This window comes from Anser anser (assembly GCF_964211835.1).
Source record: "Anser anser genome assembly, chromosome: 7".
Classification (NCBI taxonomy): Eukaryota; Metazoa; Chordata; class Aves; order Anseriformes; family Anatidae; genus Anser; species Anser anser.
The window spans coordinates 10484-31992 of record NC_139727.1 but is presented as its reverse complement, the minus strand read 5'-3'; the positions used below and the strand labels follow the sequence as shown (position 1 = coordinate 31992).

At 39.3% G+C, this 21509-nt stretch overlaps 1 protein-coding gene across 1 annotated transcript in view; it reads right to left on the bottom strand.

The window, feature by feature from the left end:
• LOC310902314 (uncharacterized protein) overlaps positions 1 to 19860 on the bottom strand; it is a 114154-nt gene extending 94294 nt beyond the window's left edge. The window contains exons 1-4 of the mRNA XM_083843671.1: positions 19577 to 19860; positions 19401 to 19439; positions 19247 to 19300; positions 16834 to 16992 (exon numbers count right to left, since the gene is read on the bottom strand). Of these exons, the coding sequence (XP_083699797.1) occupies positions 16834 to 16992; positions 19247 to 19300; positions 19401 to 19439; positions 19577 to 19702 (378 nt within the window). The 5' untranslated portion in view covers positions 19703 to 19860. The remainder of the gene's footprint in view (positions 1 to 16833; positions 16993 to 19246; positions 19301 to 19400; positions 19440 to 19576) is intronic.
• Positions 19861 to 21509: the final 1649 nt, after the last annotated feature.

The window sequence follows — 21509 nt, the reverse complement described above, 5'->3', positions numbered from 1 at the left end:
CATTTTATCTATTTATTTTTAGAAGAAAGCCAATATTACAGTACAGGTTGGAAGGGACTTCCGGAGGTCACAACTAATACATTGACCACGATAAGACCACTTACAACAACTGTTTAATTTGCTTTAAGCAAAGCAAATCAGAAGAACAGGAACAGAAGAAGCGTACGCAATTATGCTGTCAAAACCATTCTTTGGTATGCGTGAACAAATAATGGTGTATAAATCACTAATTCTATGGATTTACTATTTAAGCACTTAAATACAAACACCTCTGAATGGAATCTGCTCTTTTAACTTCACACTAAGCAGAAAGCATGTTTTCAACTTCGGATTCTTTTTGCTGATTCACACAAATCTGTACAACATATTATCTGTGAAATATTTTCTTTACAGCAAGCGTGCACTATCTTTACCTCAAAAACAGCTGGAGCCATTAAAGAATCTCCTAAAGAGCAGTCTCCAACAGCTTGCATGCTGTCACAGGGAGCATAGGAGCTGTAGTTGTAGTCAGCGTAAGCATCGTAACTCCTCTGCGAGTAGTAGTTCTGGTAATCTTGGCAATAATCATTATGGTTGTATGACTGGTACCGCTGCAATTCTGCTTTCAGTCTGAAACATGAGAAGTTGCATACAGTCAGAGAACAAGAGACTGTAAACCCAGTTCTGAACTTAAACAATTTGTCAGCTTACATACTTCAAAGCTTAAAAGGAAGCTTTCCTAAACAGTCACCTAAGTGACAGCTTAAGTCACAGCTCAAAACCTCATTTCTATAGAAGCAAGCATCCTCACCTTTGCCAATACCAGAAGGAATTGTTCTCATGGATTAACTCCAGAGCCTTGACATGGTTACCTGTACACATCAAGTATTTTTAGCGTTGGCATAAGCAAGCTGCTGCTAAGTCTCTGTGCTTTGCTAAAGATTGATTTAAGACCAGAGACATTTATCAAGCACAGCTGCTTTAAAGATGCAGTCTTAACCCTTCTATCTTTTGTTTGGTTAATTACTAGATCTTATTTCCAGAAAGAAGTGAATGGAGTCAGATTATCCATTTCAAAAAAGCATCTGACGCTGCCTGTCAGTTTGCCATGTCTACCTCCACCTGCTCAGTTTTTTTGTTTGTTTAAAGTCCATTAAACATTCAACAGCTGCCAACTATACCGCTCAGGTGAAGTCAGTCTTGCTTAACAACACAATCGCGATTCTCCAGCGTGACGCCTTATTATTAGTGGGAGAATTACAAAATACGCTGGTTCTTAAGAAGAAAGGGCCAGCTGATTAGCTTTCACTACTTTCCCTTTCAAGATTTTCTCAGGGGCAGCTTCAGACTAATGACAAGAACCAAGACAAGTGCTATCTGCACTAAAACTGAGGTACACTGCATAAAGAACATTCAGATAACCCAGCTGCATATTCAAAAAAATCCGCTGTTTAGACTTGTCTTCACTGATTCTGTACAGGCAGACCTCCTGTGTTTGCAGTGCCCAGTTTCTCTGACTTGAATTGGGGATGCAGAGAAGTGAGTTCTATGCTTTTGGGGAAGAATACAAGCTGAAGGCATTCTGAAATAGCTTCCAAACTAAGCAAACATGAGGGACAAACTAATCCAATGGCTGGGTATTTCAATGCTAAGAGAGCACGGTACTCAGCCATTCAGAAACGTATTACTGATGTGTATTTTAATACCTACATTTGTTTCAATACTGCAAAGCTACACAAGTTCTAATAAAGAGGTAATCCATTGTCTTGTTACTGTAGTAAACAAACAGAAGATACATCATCTTAGGTCTTCTGCTTCCAACTGCACTCTTCCTACATACAGTTGTGTAGGGAAGGAAAATCTGAAAATACTGTTGACGTTCTTCTGGATAGCCGAAGCAAGAAAACATGTTTGTGGCTTATTCTTGTTTTCAAAATAAAACAATATTAATTTAATCAAAAAATTTTGGCAAAGAAGTTTGGACAGTGCTCTCTTGGAGAAGAGCATTTCCATTCTAAAGCAGAAGGAGGCAACATTTGCAGAATTATGCTAGGTAAACAGAAACAGAAGTGTCATTTTTTACTATTTAACAGAACACACAAGCTAACCTCATGAACATACTGAAATTGTTTATATGGAGTCCTGTTTTGTCAGTATCCTGGATCAGAGTTCATCAAATTTGGTATCAATTCTTTAACCGTTCAGAGACCTGAATTGCCTTAAATAAGTGATAGAACTGAGCCGGTAGAGTAAGAAACCCTCTCAGGAAGTGCTAAGCTTTAAACTCCCCATTGCCCTAAGCTCATGAAAAGCAAAGAATAGCATTCTAAACCTGTTCTAGTAATAACGCCTTTGGCTTTCTCCCTGCGTTCCCATTTTTCCCCCCCACTTCTTTCCTGTCAACCCACTGTAAAACTAGTTATGTGCTTCTCTCAAACTAGAGGGAAAGCTCTAAGAACAAGAACTCCCTAGCATATAAAACCACTTCTTGTCCCTTCTACCTTATGCAGGCCCAAACCTGAAAATATTTTCCAATGCATTCAGCTTTGCTACTGTTGAGAAACAAGGCTGGTTACAATGGCAGCTAAGCCCAAGTTGCGCTGTCTGGCTAGACTTAACAGTTGGATTCCCCCAGCCATCCTGAAGCAGGTTGATGAATCCAGGGAGTCAAAACATAGGACTTCTGCATTTCTGGTTTTGTAGACTGCATCCTGTGTACAGCCACTACAGCAAGGGCCACAGACTTTCCAAAGGCAGAGCTACAAGAATCCGATTATTTAGAATAACTGTATCAATGCACAACTCCTTGGTTACCTTTTAGAAATTCCTATGCTCAGCCGGATTCCTTTTCCCCCCAGACCTGGTGCGTTCTGGCAGTCTTGCAGTGCCCTCATCTGATCACCTTGCTCACCAAATCTGACATAGGCATACCCTCTACTATTTTCAAAAGGGAGAAAACCAATTCTGGTATGCATAACAGTTACAAAGCTAACGAATTCAGTTTCTGTCTTCTACAAAAAACAGAAGATAGCAGCTACTATAGCTTCTATTACTTAAGCAACCTCTCTGGCATGTGCACGTGCACAGAAAAGGCTTTCACCAAATTAAAAAACTTGGGCCAGGAGCAAAAAGCTTATTCCTTGGTAGCATTAAGATGCAACTCACTGAGAGCCAGCAAAACAATACATTTTAAGTGCTCTCTGCGTAAGTAATCAGATTCCATATTTCTGCATATACAGCAGTTAATCAGTTAGCACTAACCCACTCCTTTTGGAGCCACAAACTTTATTGGTCACAAACACCAAGAGCTGGCTGTAATTATCTGAACCAGTATTAACCGGTACCTCTGAACTCTTCAAACAAAAATATCTTTCAGGTGCTCTTAGAAGAACAACATCAATTGCCTGCAACAATTTGATGGCTTTGCTAAACGGAGCACTGAAAAGCACAGTGGTACAGTTTCTTTTGTAGCCTGTTCAGAAATTATAGCCCCGTGCCTACAGCTTCAAATCAGGCCAAGCTTACCAGCCCAACTCTTACAGCTTAAGTTCACTGCACTCGAATGCCTTCAAGACGTGCTTTTAGGAGCCATGGAGAAGAACCCTCTGGTAAGACCACCATTATAAAGTACTGAGTGTTGTTTTACACTTAAAATAGAACTATCTGTTACAGTCATTCATCAGCTTTCCCTAGGCTGCTGCTCTCTCACTACTGAATGTGATCCTGCTCTCAGTTTCCCACTAACTTTTTCCCCCAGCGGTTATGGCCTCTTTTCATCTATGACACTTTTAAGGGACTACACCGTGTTGAAAAATGCTGGTTAACATTTCCTTTTACACAAGGTGCCTCATCGAATTTTCCTGACTAAACCAAACCCCAGAACCTTAACTAGAAGAGGAAGCACACAAACACACATGCCTCCCTGGCCACCATATCTCCCCAAAACATATCTGTTCAGTAACAGACCAACTGTAAGAATACTGCGATTAAAATCAGTATAGCTCTAAACACTGCTTTTGTTCGGGATTACTAGCTAATGTCCTTTCCCTTACCCCTTCTGGAATTAATACTGAATTCTGTACTCCAAAACGCGGTTCTTAAGTCATACAAATGACATTTAACAATCAGAATTTTTCCACACAGTGATCCTCAATAAAAACTTCAATCCTCTACTGCAGTCTTTCAACAAATTAAAGGAATACAAAACTGGCTAATAACTGTTCAGTGATTTTTGGACCTTTGTAGCACTAGAGTAACAGCAGTACACTCTGCAGCATAGTTGCAAGTACGTGGGAATAAGATACTCTCTCTCATCTCTTTTTTTCTCTGAAAAGTGTGAGGCCTCTATTTCACCCTACTAAAGATTTTACCACCAACTGTACTGCTAGCATTGAGACACTGCAACTTCTGTGCTTGTATGAGATGCAGGACAGGTTCCTTAAGGTGTCGCAATTTTTTGTCTAAACCTAGTGTTGAGATCAAAAAAGGGATTGCTACTAATTGCGTACGTATCAATAACCAGGACAGAAGACATGCTGCATATAGGAATTAAACTTTTTCTAAAGCTCTAGTACATGAACATATCAAATCCCGCAGATTTTTTCTAGTATGGTTTCAGAGGTCTTACTTGATGGACATAAGCGCACAAGTGAAGACAAAAGATATTCTGTTTACCTGAAGTACATGAAGGTTTGAACTACATTCTAGTCCTGATCTTTCCAGTCAAAACTGTTTAAAAAACAACCCACCAAACAGTAAAACAAACAAGAAAACCCCATGCTTCCTCTCTACATAAAACTTTTCACAATTGTGTTTTCTGCCCACCACCTGGCTTTAAAAAGTATACGAACTTCTTTGAAAGATCATGTTTTTAGTCTGAACTCCAAATGAACAACGTGTAGGGCATGTAAAGAACAAGCACGTCATTAATGAAAGCTTTTCTCTAAAAAGGATAAACTTATTCTTGGGGAAAAGTGTGGAAACAGATGTTATCTAGGCAATATTCCTACAGGAAAAACGAATAATTTTGCCACACCTCAAAGGAAAAAATAATTGTGCTTAACAGGTAAGAAAATAAAAAAAATCAGAGCAAACCAAAAAATAAATCACAGAATATGCATCCTCGTTTTAATCATTAAGGATTACCTTTGAGCTCTGCTTTGGTGCTTGGCTTTGCACTTTCACAGGCTACACACTTCGTGGCCTCTGCTTTGTTTTGAACCAAGCAGGTCTCCCAATCCCAGCTTCCTTCAGGCTTCTTGAATTTGTCTAAATCTAGAAATTCTCCAGAAGGAGCAGAAAATGCAGATGCACTGCTACTGGTCACAGGTGTTGGACCCTCTGTGAGACAAACAAGACAGTTAACCATCCTGTTTGAACATGAACTATAAAATGAACATTAACTTTTAAATTTGATTTGTCAAATCCCACAGAAATGTTCAAAACTACTCCGCAACTCCCCCCCCCCCGCCCCTGAAAAAAATAAAAGCCACCAAAATCCCACAAAGAAACAAACAAACAAACAAAAAAAACAGAGTGGAACTCAAAGCTTCCAAACAACACACAACTCTGTTCAGCGCACAAGCTTCTGCTGCTGTTGACCACAGTGTAACCTCCATAAAGAGGCCTGACAGGTGCCTTTTAAAAAAAAGGTGCCTTTTAAGAGAGAAGCAGAAGATAACGCTTCAAATTCAAAACCGGAAAGACAAGAATGGCTCTTCCCTTCCACAGCACACGCAGAAAACTTTTATCCTAGTATTACTTGCATCGCTCTTCCTCTTGACAAGTGCAACGTAACCGTGCAATTCACTGCACCATGGTCACAGTAAACCCCTCATTTCCAAAATTCCTCCTTGCAATGGCAAGAGCCTCAGACAAAGATGCCGACTGACCGCTCAGAGGTTGGAAGTCCAAGAGAATCAACTCTGTCTGAAATCCATTATCTTACCTCATGAAATTTCAGTCTTACCGCACAGGATGAATACAAAAGCCCGGTCTAGTCCATCTTAATTTGTTTCTTCCACGATATATTTGCACAGGTGTTTTTCGATGTAATGGCATGTTAAATGACATTTAGAGTCAAAGTTAGAATTAGAATCGTATTTTAAAAACAATACAACCACGCTCAAAATCAATTACGGTCACACACAATGGGAAACAACCCAGTACTGCCCTGAAGAAGTTACCCAGCGGGTCACTCGCTTTCTTGAAGCCTACCACTGACCTTCATAGGCATCTCTCTGCTTTAGCTTAAGACTAGTTAAGACTACACTGTCTTGAAATCTGGCTTCACATCTCCCCTCAATTACATACAAACGGTGAGTAGAGGCATTTTGGACACATTCTGTAATTTTTTTTACTTATTTTTTGAAAGAGAAAAACGCAGTCATTTTTAACTCTTTCTATGGAGTTCTCATTTTCGCCAGTGAAAAATCACTATGTTGTTTTTAAATTAAGTCACCCACTTCAGCCATCTTCCCTCACCAGCTGCAAAGCCGGGGGTATCTGCATTGATCCAGCTCCGTACTAATACATTTCACAATCAGTTCAATTTATGCGACAGGCTGGAACCTGGGCTGAGACCTCTGAAGTGCCTGTAAACCAATCCTGCAGACAGCCGCTAACCCATCAACCGTACCTGGGAATCGTGTTGCTTAAAATATTCCATATATGCAACGTACTTTTATTCTGTACAAGATTCACAGAGGCTAGGATGGAAACAACAGGAAAAAAAGGACCATACCTGGTTTCTCAGACTGACAGGCTACACATTTGTTATCTTCCGTCTTATTTGGTACAAGGCATATTCCACAGTCCCAAGAGCCTTTCGCCTTCTTAAATTTGTCTCCAAAGCCCAGAGTGGCTGTTGTGTCAGTGCTGCTCGAGGAGGATGTCACTGTCACCGAGCTGTCTGTGACCACTGGTCATGTCAGAGCAGGCATTACTCCCGTTCCAGGTTTTGGTGTCTCACATGCTATACATTTTGTAGCTTCCGGTTTGTTTTGGACAAGACATGTATCACAATCCCACGTTCCAGGTACTGTTTTGAATTTGTCTCCAAAGCCCAGCATCCCTGCTGGGGGCGCTGCTGGCTTTGAGGTGTCGCATTGACTTGAACTTACTGTCTGTTTCATACTCTCAACTGTTGAGGCTTTAGTAGCTTGACAAGTTACACATTTGTCCTTTATGTCTTTGTTTTGCAGAAAAGGGTCACATGTATCAGATTGCCAGTACGATGCTTGTTTAGAAGTCTCTTTACCTGCAGAAAAAGTTGTTATTGCAGGCCTAGTATAAACCACTGTGCTTGTTGTAGGTTGTGCAGACGTAGAAGAGCGTGTTTTCAACAATCCAAAGTCTAGGAAGCAAGAAAAAAAAGTCTTCCTGTTAGCGCGGCACCTCACTACATGTAACTAAGTGACTTTACTAGAGGGCAAAAATTTCAACTCAGGTGCCAATGGTTACAACTAGACATTCAGACCGAGCGCAACAGGAAGTCCCCAGAAATCTTATCTAAACGGATGAAATTTCATCTGCTGCACTGGGTCACAACAGAACATTTCGTTAAAGCTTCATTTAACTCTTTGTTTCCAAGCAAGCTTTAAATCAACATTTTCACTGGTCGATACAAGTACAAACAGACAGTAGCTGACTGAAATCTGACAGTCCAACGTGGAATGGAAATAATACAATTTGATTAAGACGCGATGCCCAATCGAATCAAATTTCTAAAGCTCCTCCTTCCGTAGCAGATGACTCAAATCTACTCCAGTAACTGTACAGAAGTTTGTACTCGGAGCAGCAATCCATGCGGTATTTTCCCACAGATGCTGAATATTAATTAAATAATAAAAACTCAAGACAATTGAACAACTGTCTAATTTTCTATAATCTTTTTCAAAATGCATCGGACACAGGACAACTCCTTATTTAAAAGGTGGCAATTTTAACAGAAAAGACAAGCTACTAATACAGAAAGACTAAAGGAAATGCATCTTAAACAGCAGCTCAAGTTGCTTGTAAATCTACATTGAACATAGTTGTTTTGTGGTTTGTTTGTTGGTTTTTTTTTAGTCAAAAATGAAGTCTTTGAACAATGTGAAAAACACACTTTATGAAACTGTTGAAAACAATTGCAATTGCTTAAAAACAAAATTCAGAAAAGGGTTTTTAACGTAAAACACTCCACTTCTGTTTGCAGTTTAAATTTTAATCCACAGGAGCCATTGTAAGCTAAGGCCCAAAGATTCGCAGCTTTCGCCATGTATTTGGAACTGAAGCTCTTTCCTATTCTTTCTTCACCTGGGCTGAAGGTGGGACAGGAGTGTTGAGCTTTACAAACATTTCCTTTTCAATTCCACAAATTGTATTTACTTAAAATGAAACACCGATTATCTGGCTAATTCTCTTAGTACCTCATTTACAATTACATCCTAACACGTAAAGGAGATGCAACCCATCTGCTTTTCATCTTGCAGTTTTACTTCCAGCAACAAACACCACTTAGAATAGAAGGGGGCAGATGCACCCTAACAAACGCAGCGCTTAATGTAATGCTCTCCTACATTCATATTTATAGCAGATACTCTATTAACCATAAGTCGTGTGTTGGTTTTTTTTTAATAAAAAATGCTAGCGTATTTTTTGCAGCATCTTTTTAAAAGGAGTTCATTATCTCTCCAGGATTTTTTAGAACGTCTAAGACGCTTCCTTCCTTTAAGACGTGGGCAGTGGTGAAGGGACCACCAGCAAAATCTTTGACCTCCTCTTTCTGTGTGTTGATGTTGGTTGAGGTGGTGGTGTCTTTTGAAACAAAAGAAAACAAAAACAGCTTTCACAATGTGACCTAGTTAGAGCAGATTATACTCACTTTTGTTAGAAACAAGAATTTCCAGCTTTCATGCTTCTCACATAAGAATCTTCACAAATTCTACTTACTTTGCAATGCTTTATGATTACAAGCAAAACAAAAAGCAACAAAACAAAAAAAAAAATATAAAAGCAGATCTGTCACTGGAAAAATACTGCAGAAGTCCAACACTGCCTGGAATTGCTAGCATGCGCAGACAGGACAGATTGAAGATTTAATAAAGAAAAAAAGGAAAATCAGCACTTCAGATCTGAAGTGCTAAAGTTTCAGTTACCTAGGGTAAGAAAGGGCGTCACTGGAGTACCACTGGGTCCAGAAAGTTCTGCCGATTTTACAACGGGAACACTAAATGTAAACCCAATCTGCTATGAACAAGAGAGGTTTTTCAGATTCTCAAGCCACAGGAACTCCAATCGAATGCACACACAAAACCAAATCTGAAAGCTGCTCTTCACATTTGTAGCACGCATGCTGAATGACAAATTATAAGCCAGAAGCCTACATACTTTTCTCCATCAAGGCAGATTCTGCTTTAGTGTTCTGCAACAGCCTACTAAATGCCTAAGAAAAAAAGTCAAGCTCCTTTATTATTTTACTTACAGAAGACGTAGGTAGCACTTCTGCCTCAGTAGATTTCACAACTGGAGATGAAAACGCGAACTCAGGACTGCTAACAGTACTTGCTGGTTGTATCTGTATTTTCAAAAGAATTAAAGGTTTATATTTAAGAGCAACAACTACCTGAATTCACTACCCAACAGAAGTCCCGCAGTGACGTCGAAAAACCTGATGTTTGAGTTATTTTGCAGATAAAAGTAATAATAAAACACAGGGAAGTTTCCAAGTGGGTATAGGACAATATCTTCAAAACCAAATTCCAGAAACTGAGAGGAAAAGCTGGAGATGCTACTTAGGTCTAAATGCACGGAAAAGCAAGCCAGGAAGCTGAAGAACGGCAAACTCAGCCCAATGATACTCCAAGAACTTCAGCAAACACCTCAACATGTTAAAGCAGCTGTCTACTTCAAACCGTACAAAAAATATTTCAAGTACTCTGGAACAGATTAATGTTTATTTTATTGCAATAATATGCCAATTATTGCACCCTAGGCTCATTCTATGTGAGGCTCATATGACCACGTTACCTCTAATTTAATAACTTAAATAAAGTTGTGGTTTAACCATTGCAGGCAACTAAGCACCACACAGCCACTCGCTCACTCCCTCCAAGTGGAACAGGGAAAAGAACTGGAAATAAAGAAGTAAAGTTGTTAAATTTGAGGTAGCATTAATGACTCATCGCATGTAATGGCTACCTGGAAAGACAAATGCCATAACCCTGTACATACTCCCCACTCCTTCCCCTTCTTTCCCCCAGCATTTATTGCTGAGCATGATGCTAAATGGTGTGGAATATCCCTTCGGTCCTCTGGGCTCCGCTGTCCTGGCTGAGTGCCCTCCCAGCCTCTTGTGCATCCCCGACCTCCTCGCTGGCAGGGCAGCGTGAGACACAGAAAAGGACTTGTCACTGTGTAAGCACTGCTCAGCAACAGCTAAAACACCAGTGCCTTACCAACACTGTTTTGCTCACAAATCTGCAACACAGCATCATCTACTACGAAGAAAATTAACTCTACCCCTGCCCAAACCACTATAAATAACTTGGCATAAAGTCCACACCCCCCTTCCCCCGCAGACTTCCACAGCATTTGAAGCAGTTATACAATCACGTTAAATGGGAGTTGGCAGGCTCTAAGACTGAGAGAAGCAGAATCAAAACATTTATGCCTTTTTCCCCAAACTGGCATACAACCCCAATTCATTCAGCTGCGTAGAAACTAATATTTGTTAGTTTCATGAGCACCACAGAAAAAGTCAACTCGCAATAAAGCAGTATACTCATTGTAAACATTATTTATAGCATAAAGATTTACCTTGCCCGCCGCCGTCGCTGCTGCATCTGCCATGCCTGCCGCCTCCGTTGAATTTGCCACGCTTGTCGTTGCCGCTGTTGACTTTGCCTTGTCCTTTGTCATCAGCAGATATGGCATGCCCGCCGCCATTATTGGATATGTCAAGCCTGAGGGCACTGTTGAACACGTTATGCCCGACGTCGCCGTTGTATATATCATGTCCTCCACCTCCTCCTCTGATAGATCTGTCAAGTCCTCCACCTCTGATGGATCTGTCATGCCCTCCACCTCTGATGGATCTGTCATGCCCTCCACCTCTGATGGATTTGCCATGCCCGTCGCAGCTGCTGGAGTTGCCGTGCTCATTGCTGCTGTTGAAACAGCGCTTGGTGACGCTGAGACAGCGCTACTACCAACGAAACTAGAATTGAACTGAGGCAGCGATGCAGCACTGATGGGTAGGGGTATGTTCGGTAGCACTGGTTCCTCCACTTCCTAAAGTTGCAAATTTTAATTTTTCTTATACAAGACATACTACTTTCTCACCCCATCCCACCCAATTTATTAACAAAATTAAATAGAACAAAAATCCATACAAATTAAGAGAAAGCAAGTTTCCAGAAGAAATCCCGATCTCCCCACCTCTGTCTACCACGTCATTTTAATTTATGGCAGGCCTGCTTCCACATTATACTCTATTCAACAACTGTACAGCAAGAACACTGAAAGTTAACTCAAAACCTGTGCAGAACAGAGACGCACAGATCACATTTTTTTTCTTTCTTTTCTATACTTTAGTCATCAAAGCTCTGGAGAAGCATCATCCTTTCTAACTACCCTCGCATGGCCTCAATTAAGAGTACACTCTCAAGACAAGTGAGAAAGTGTTCCTCTTGCAAAATTAGGCAGGATAGCTGCCAAAGTTTCTAAAGTCATTACAGCAGTGAACGTGGAAAAAGGTAATGTTTAAAGAAGCAGGTAGGTTCAACAACCAAACTAAACACAAAAAGCACCAAAGAAAGTCAGACTAGCAGCACTGAAGATTGTGTTCTGGTAAATACAGTCTATACCATGTATCAGGATGCAAATATAAAAATCAGAAAACAGCCTCTTAACAACTTCAATTTTCATCCCTGCCACTTACTTTATTCGATTACTAAGATTGGATGAGTTATGTTTTAAATGGCATAGGAAATCTGACCAAAATTTGTACAGTACTATCATGATCTACTTAGAAATGACTAGGAAGGGATGTAAGTTGGTACTACTGATATTCAGTGCATCCTGTAGCTTACATCTGTTTCACAGTTTTGATTTGAAAAGTTTATGGAACTTTTGATATTTGGACCATTATTTTATTTGCGTTACAGGAATAAACAACAGTGTTTACGATTTCTTTATATTGCATCATCCAGAAGTCCCATTTAATGATTTGAAACTTAAATTAACTTAAATACTTAATATTAACTTAATATTAATTAAATACTTAATGTTAACGTAAATACTTAAATTAACTTACAGGCAGCTTATATAACATCCAATAAAAGAAAAAATAATCTGAATATTCATGGTCATAGTTTTATGGAATAGATTTTTCCTATTAAAATGAGAAAAAAACTCTCTCACAATGAGTTTGGTGAGTATCAAAAACTGAGTCATCGTTAGCAGACATGCAGAATGCTCTCTTCTACTACTCTTTTTCACACTCTTGGCCTGTATCTTTCTGTACGACTTAAATATGAAACCAAAAATTAAGCTTTTTTTTTCTTTTTATACTTGGCACTCGTTTCAAGTATCATTCCTGTAGAAAAACTATACAAACCTTCACCAAAACTTCTCTTCTTAGGACTCATTCATTCAATTGCTAACGAGAAATGTTATAGTTTGAAGAATCTCCAAGGTAAGAGAATTAAAAATTTCAAAATTACATAAGCAAAGTTCAGGTATTCAAACACAGGAAATCAATTGGAGCCTGCTCTGAAACCCACAAGAAAACAAAAACAATGCAAAAATAAAGCGGTATTGTTATAATTTACTATGATGCAATAAAACTGACACACTTAGCTAGTTACTTCAGTAAGCTCAGTGACAGCAATTAATTTAAGAGTCACTTACCTGTTCTTGTACAGCTCTTGATAAATAGTGTATTCCTCTTTCCCTTCTCATTTTGCCACCTCCGCTACTCACTCCTGAAGACAGACCATTGGACGCAGCAGTACTGAATTTGTAGCTGGTCACATTGCTAGCACACGACAGTACAGAAGTTGGGGGAAACAAGAGAAAAAAAAATTACCAGCCAAATTTTTTTTTCAAGATATTAGAGCTGTTATTAGTCCTAGAATTGAAACCTGCTGATCAGAAAAAAACTAAAGCTGTCTCACAAGTTGCTAAACGCTGGTAAATACTTGATGTTCTAAATAGGAAAAACTTTATTAACAGCAGCAATGAAAAGGACATACATAAGTGCACCGTTCACATGGGAACAATGACTAAGCCAGAAGACCTGAAATAGAAGAGCTGATTTAGATTGTTATTTTCCAGTGCTTCCTTTAAATAGGACTGGTTCTCTGATTCTGCGATGCACGTGTATCTTTTGCAGGGATATAAAAGAACAGCTCACAAAAATACAGAAAGAGTGCACATATGCACACATACACATGGGAAACACTGCCAACAGCTCTGATAGAATAGGGACGCCTTAGACTTGTGTGGCAAGGTAATATGGCCTAAGCTTCAGAAGCAGCTCTGGCTTTCGTGTGGCCATCAGCAGGAACAGCAGAGGTGTTTGGGTATGCCAACATTCCAGAAGTCTTTTCAGACATGAATACAGATCCCTTTTGTAAGGCATACAAAGGCGTTTTTCTGGTACTTAAAAAAGCCTAGCTCAAAACCAGAAAGATATCCTAATCCAAGAGCAAATGGGGAAAAAATAACCCAAACCAGAAGTGGAATAGGGAATAACTCTAACAAAAGTACTATGGCAAGAAAATGAAGTATGCCTGGAAAAACCGTGACATCAAAGCTTATCTTGCAGCCAATCAGTCAGTCAGTACAGAAGCGCATTAGATCGCACTGGAAGACACCAGGTCAAACTCCCACAATACTGAGGAGGAGAACTGGTCTAAACTTGTCAAATACTTGACAACAGCCTGCTTAGCACTGTAACTGCATAGAGGAAGACAGATCCCTAAGGCAGATGCTCAGACTTTTCTCTAATCCAAACTGTCAATCCATTAGAATTCTGAAAAAAGTCTTACATCAAAATAGATCTTCATTCAGACAACTATCGCTTGCCCATAACAGCCCATATTCCTCTTTCTGTTAACACCTGTGAGCTTCAAGGGGGCAAAGACAGTTGTCAGCCTTCAAGCAAGTCTAATCTACAATTGGACTCAGGATATAAAATATATATATATATACACACACACGCATAGATATATAGCATTGGTGGGCCAGAGATTTACTGAGTATTCCAACTCAACTGTCCAAAGGGACTCTTGCCAGCAGATCAGTGTGGTGCTCCTGCTCCAGAACATGGCACCCAACAGAGACCAGCATCACAAAAAACACTACCACCACTACCTACTCTACAAACAAAAGGTAGGGCACTGCAATAAACTTTGTGAACGAAATCAAAAGCAGTATGAGTTTGCTGTATCTCCTTCCTAAATGGAGAAGTAGAAAGGAGTTCTAGCAAAGACAATTTAGAACAGTTTGAAAAAAACATAATTAAAACCCAGCACCTGATTGCACCTGTACCAGAACCTTAAAGCCAGTCGCTTCCACCCCCTAAAAAGGTGGTTGTTGTGAAGTCCAACTTTTAGATGCCAAAACAAAGTGTTGAGTTCTTTCTGCAAGCCAAAGAATGCCCATGGTCACATAAGAATTGCTTGGCAGATGAGCATAGAGTCAACAAAATTCCCTGCTACTGTTCTTTGAAAAGAGCGACCCCCTAAAAACCGAGTGCAAAGTCTCTTAACTCAAGCATTATTACCCAAAACACCATTTGCCCAGAAGGAAAAGCCATCAATATTATCTGGAGGATAACTCATTTGACCTAAACCAAGAAAGCAGTATAACACAAAGCAGTCTCCTCAAGAAGAAATTCAATTAATTCTGCTGGATTTTTTTTATTTTAGAGATGAGTTAGCATTTGGCCTCAAATGATTCTAAAGAACACATGGTCTTCATGTGAACTCAAAGCAGACAATTAACTTCATCATGAAAGGAGTATTAAAAAAAAGAATAATAAATCATAAATCTTCCTCCATGTTTTTGCTTAAAAAATAAAGAAAAAAACACATCAATAAACATCCTCCTGAACTGTAACTCACTTCCCCTACTTCACCTTCTAAAGAATACTTCTGAAAGAATCATCCCATTAGGACAGAGCTTTCAAACTGCAAGCAATTAAATAGCTAAAACTAATAGCTTTTCCCCTAGGGAACATTAGGAGGGACAAATTATTTTGTTATAAGTAAACTGAGTTATAAACCATGAAATATCTGTCAAAGCAAAATTTGTAACGCTACAGATTTAGTTAAACTACAAAATGAGCCATATTTCCTGTAGAAGGAAAAAATTAAGCCTCCAATAGCAAAGATCCTTTCTGTGGATACAGCATTATAACGTGCCTCGTTTCCCATCTTCGTATCCTACTCAGAAGATAAACTTGGGATAAAAAGTGGTGTATCAGTACTTTTATTCTTGCTCATCTTCCTTCCTTTCATAAAAACAACAATTTTCTCAAAGTTATATTGATCTTCAAACACAATCCAGACTTTGCAGCTCCCTCAAAATACAAAATTTTCATTGGATTTCCCATTCCTTTTACTGAGAACTGTCACCACCTTTCAGGTGCAGACCGTACTGAAAAAGGAGATGTCTTTCTTCCTTCAAGTAAGTTTTAAATTAATAGATGTCATACCTTTCAGATGGTTCTGCTCGCTGTTCTGCAGGCAAAGTCTTCTCTCTCATCCCCTGCAAGTTAAGTTTAGTTCAAGACTTAGCTGAATATGTTCAGAATACACAAAGTACCAACAACCACTTCATGTGGTTTTTTGTGGTTTTTATTTCTTTATATTTAATTTTATAGCACTGAATACACCTCACCTACTTAACGTTGTTCCCTAATTCAGCATTGTGGGTACAGTTCAGTTAAATTTTGGGGCTAAAGTAAGCATCACTGCTTCACTCAGCATTGAGGACAAACTGATAGAACACTAAATCAAATTTGTCAAATCCTCTAAAAAAGAAAGTAATTACTTTAAACAAAATGACAAAAATTGTGTGTGTGGGGGAGAGTTTTCATCAAAACTTGTGTTTGCCAACCCCGTAAAAGGGACATACTTTTCTGTTTTCTGTCATTTATCAACAAACAAGAAAAAAAAAACCTCTACCCCCCTAAAAACTAAGCAGTTGCTGCTACATTCATTTTAGAACTTTACCAAATGGAGATTGTGCTGGCTAAACAATACAGAGATTGAAAGAGTTAAAAGCAATAAGCAACCAGTATTACTGTCCACTTTGATTTCCAGCCTAAGAAGCCCATACACTTAACAAGTGGTCATTTGTACACTCAGACTGATACTGGAAACACAGATGTTTTCGCAGAAAGAGATGCCCATTTAATTTTATGGAAAATTTATCAGACTCCATCTACTCCAAAGCAATCAAAACCGATAACTCAGCACATTGTCAGAACTCTCACTTGGAGCACATAGCTCACCTGGAATAGTTTACACAGAACACGAGCATGTTTCATCAGTGACAGCTTTGTGTACATGAGAATATAAAAGGAAAACATTTCTGTCTTTTAATATTCTTTCACTGACAACAGGATGACTCAATAGCACATCATGACATCGTGAAAACAACCACAAGACACTGAGTGTTCCAAAAACAGAATTAAATCCATAAAAGCTCAATCTATTTCACAATGGTTCCCACTGCCTTAAAGCTCGCCTCAAACATACTATCAGTACTTTTTGCAAAGATAGGATAACAATTGGTTTGAGAAACATTCCAAGACTGGAAAAAAAAAACAGGCACATAAGGACTCAAAAATGTACTCACTTGGAACTTTGTGTCTCCTCTCTGGCAAATTTTGCTGGACTGAGTAGTTGAAGTCGGTGATGGTTCAGAATACCGCGTATAACGCATCGGCTGACGGTTTACTGTTGGTGTCACAAGTCTCTTAACAGGTGGAGGCTGGAATGCATTCTGGGATTCCAGCTTTGAAAGGGAAACAGCAATCAATTTATCCTTATGTCCACCCAAATTAATTCCAATATTTATTGATGAAAACAAATTACAGAACTATAAACCTCCCCCCATCGGTCTTGGCACTCAGTGAATACAATTTGAAAATTCTGAAGACCGTTCAACTTGTAGAGGGAAATCACCAGAAAACCAGTAACGAAATCCATAAAGCTATATATAAGTAGCCAAAGTCTGACTGAATTCCGTTTCAAAATTTGGCAGTTAGCTTCATAGACAAAATAATTCATGCTACCATAATTAAAATAATCCATGTTCCTAGAATATGCTCCTATCTTTTCCTCTGCCCACACTGTGATTTTTTTTTTTTAGTAGCTTAATTCATTAATTTAACATTTGAAGTGTTAAGCAACTAATTATACAGGCTTCTGGGCTTCACATCCCCTACATTTTCCCCCTTCAAAGTTACACAAACAATAGAACACACTCAAAAAAAACAACTTGTCAATCTTACAATAATCTCATTCATTAAAATATGATCCAATGCTTTACATGTGCATTAGATGCACTTCAAGTAGTGGGTTTGACTTCCCTTTTCAAAGCATTTTCACAGACCAGAGTTAATTTTTAACACAGACCACTGCGTGTTCTGCAAAACTGACTTAACTGAACTGTCAGACAGAAAACAAACCCTAAAGGCTACAAGATTTACCGATGGCTCCGCCTGCGGTCTTAAGGATCAGAAAATACAGTCTTAGGAAGCATGCTATTGTTCAAATCAATACCAACAGGAAATCGTTTACACCGCAGCTTTAATTTCACAGTATCTCCCAGCTCTTAGTAATAGGATTCACACTCTCTCTAAAGTATACAAAAATACATCTTTCTAAAAAATATTACATTCAGTTTGAAACCTTGAATAAGACATGTTTTATGTAAGTTCACAAATCTACTTCGAGTGAACGACGGTTCATTGCTGGTTTTAAAGGTAAAAAAGAAAAATATTAATTCCCCCAGTTAGGCATTCAATACACCAAGAGCTATTCTGCCTGGTACAGTTCCTTGAAATAAGAAAAATACCACATCACTGCTACCCACTGCAGAAGTTTAGCCCGAGTGCACAAGTGTTCCGTCAACCGCATGTTCACTTTAGCAGGAAAACACACGATCGTCTCCTCAGCAAATAATTGCTTCTCATCACGGGCTACCCTTCTCCCGCCACCATTATGAATTCTAGTATTATGAATAGACAATCTATCTCCTTTCACCCACTGACAGCTGCGTGCAACATTCATTTAGTGGCTGACAATTTCAGGCTCTCTGTTGCAAATCTGGCAGATCTTTCTTAATGCCTTATCACAGGTGTATTGCTATAATATAACTGAGAATTCACACCAGATTTGGTTTTAGTTATTTGGATAATATTTATGATATACTTCACTTCTCCATGCCCTTGTAATTTGGCAGATGGTGAAAAGATGGTCCAGGAAATCTGAGATGTTTGTAAACTCTGAAGTGATTGTAAACTTAATTATACATCCATCCAGTCAAGGAATTAGCACAGAAACTTCTTGAGACACTGTCCCTTTTCTCATTAGAACAGAAGATGAAAAGTTTGCACATCTTGTTATTTCCTTCAGTCACCTGATCTTCAAGTGGTCATTTAAGGGTTTTGCAATTTAATAAGCCCAAGAATACCCCTAACTAAAGTCATCAAAAAAAGATGACTAGTTTTCATTTTTTAAATAAAATGAAAGGAAATCATGCTTTACCACAGCGTTATCACCAGTTCTGTGCTACCTCCAAATAGGAATTTAGGAGCGTAAGATTTATAGCGTCAGAAATTAACAATTTTCCTCCTCTTTACTTTGAATGGTGATAAAAAGCAGAAAAATTAGTTTTCTGTGCCCGAATGAACACGGAAGTCTGTACAAAGTCTATATGACCACTCAAGCAGTATTTTTCTATTTGTGATCATTTCTTCAAGAGAAAACTTGCCTCAAGAGGAATTTTAATATGCAGCTTCACCCCAAGTTGGGGGACAAGATAAAACGACTTGGTGTGTTCTAGAGTTGGTGCTCTCAACTTACAAAGATAACATAATTCTTAACCTGAGTAATCTTCACAGCCCATCATCTACTGTGGATACATGCCAATATTAACTTGATTTGATGTCTATGTTGTCACTGAGGTTTGAGAAAATTTTTCTAATAGTGATAAAGCATTGAAAAAGTTATCTACCTCAGCTTAAGACATTATTGGTTCTTACCTTTCTTCGTTTGGACTGGAAGTCAGTAATATCCGGTTTATCTATGTCCGGAGGCTGAGGGAAAAAACAAAGCATAAATATTAGAGGGCAATTTTTTTCTCCTGAGAGAGAGGGTTCCCTGCAACAAAAATGTGGGGGTTCATGGTCAACTTACACAACACAGCGGCAAAAGAGATGTCATTCTTTTAGCATCCTGTTGAAAAAACAGCGCAATAAATTAAACCGGCCACAACGTAAGGAAGAATAGTTTTATCTTTATCCTTTGATGGCACATTTACTAAGTTTTATAAACACATGAAGCAAAAACAGATTAAAAGAAGTGCTATTTACCAACAAAGGGCTTGACAGCTTCTCCACTGCCTCCAAGATGCACCACGCTGAGGTACTCAAGGTAGCGTGGGACCGCACAGTTTCTTCTCTAGCTTTCGCTCTCTTTTGTGCCTGAAAAATTAGCATTTTAAGTGTTACAATGGTCAATTCTCAGCTAAGGAGGCATGTTTTTTACGTCCCAAGGCTACACTGATGATACAATCAATATATTCTGATGACAGAGAAACATGCAGTCACTGGGAGTTCAAGCCATAAAGAAGAGAATACGTTCGGAGTTTAATGAAGTTTACCTTGGGCCTCAGTGCATCTTGCACGTGCTTGTTGCACGAGCAATAAAAGAACTCCGTACTTGTAAAAGGTCAAGACGGATGATGCTAGGACTGCTAAGGCCTCCGAAGCAGTAATCAGGGAAACAGAACTCAAGAAAAGGCTTGTGGTACAGAAAGCATTTTCAGTAACAACACAGACCTCAGAGTTTCACGATGGTCTAAGTGTACCATCTTAAAATCAGTGTATACAATCATAACCAGGAACTAGTTTTACTTCTCTCTTGCTTCCTCCCTTCCCCCAAGATTAAAGTTGGCTGCAAATCTTTGTCTTAAAAGATAAAGATCTGATTTAAACTGTAACAGATCTAAACATTACACTGAAAAAGTAAACTGTTTATTTGCACCACCCAACTTCAAATATCAGTCAAAAACTTCCTTTGGTGTGACTTTTTTTCTTCCCAGGTTAAACCCCTCATATAACCACACTGTGCTTATCACACGATGTGAAGACAGGAAGCAGACCACGCAGCGTGTAAAAACACAAGTGAGACTCACAGAACCACAGAATGGTTAAGGTTGGAAGTGACCTCTAGAGATCGCCTGGTCTACCCCCCCGCTCAAGCAGGGCCACCCCGAGCAGGCTGCCCAGGACCATGTCAAGTCAGCTCTTGAAGACCTCCAAAGAGGGAGACTCCACAGCCTCTCCGGGCAACCTGTGCCAGGGCTCCATCACCCGCACAGTGCAAAAGCATTTCCTGATGCTCAGACAGAGCCTCACGTTTCAGTTTGTGCCTGTTGCCTCTTGACCTGGCACTGGGCACCGCTGAAAACACAATGGCTCTCTATGCTCTTTGCACCATCCATTCAGGTATTTATATACACCAATAAGATCCCCCCAAACCTCCTCTCCTCCATGCTAAACGGGCACAGCAGTCTCTGCCTCTCCTCAGAGGAGAGGTGCTCCCAGTCCCTTGATCATCTTGGTGGCCCTTCGCTGGACTCTCTAGTACCTTGCTGTCATTCACAGCAAGCAGCAAGAAGCAAGCTACTCTCTCCTTTAAAAGCCTAGTATTTTGGTTCCTCTTTTTACCATAATGCAGTAATATTGTAAAAAACAAAAATAGCCGACCAAAGAGGGTTCCCAGCTTTGCACCACAAGGTTTCAAGGTTTCCCGTAAGTGAGGTACTTGTACTGCCCTTTTTCCGTTGCACAAATGGACTGTCAGAACAGAGCCAGCAAACCCGCGTTTTCATTTTCTTCAAATTCCTTTTGATTTATCGATAAAAGTCACTTTCATTTAAATACATTCCTACCAAACCTGATTTGACTTTCCTTTTCGATTCAGCTCTAGCTAATCAGAGTTGTCAGCAGTTTTTATTTGCTATTTCCAAGAACTCTTGGGGGCAAATAACTCTCTCCAAGAACTATATGAATCGTTCAAAACAGAAAGCATGTTACTGCTTATCTTGGGACTGCATTTAGTCCTGCATGCCTCTGTCTACCAGAAGAACAAAGGATCAGCAAAGTTGATTTTAGATATTTTCAAAGACTGCAGGTTTATACAACATATCCATAGCATGAATGTAGGCATGCTTGGAAAAGAAGATCCACAGATAAATATTAGCCAGGTTTGACTACTGTAGCTTTTGCTACCATAAACACA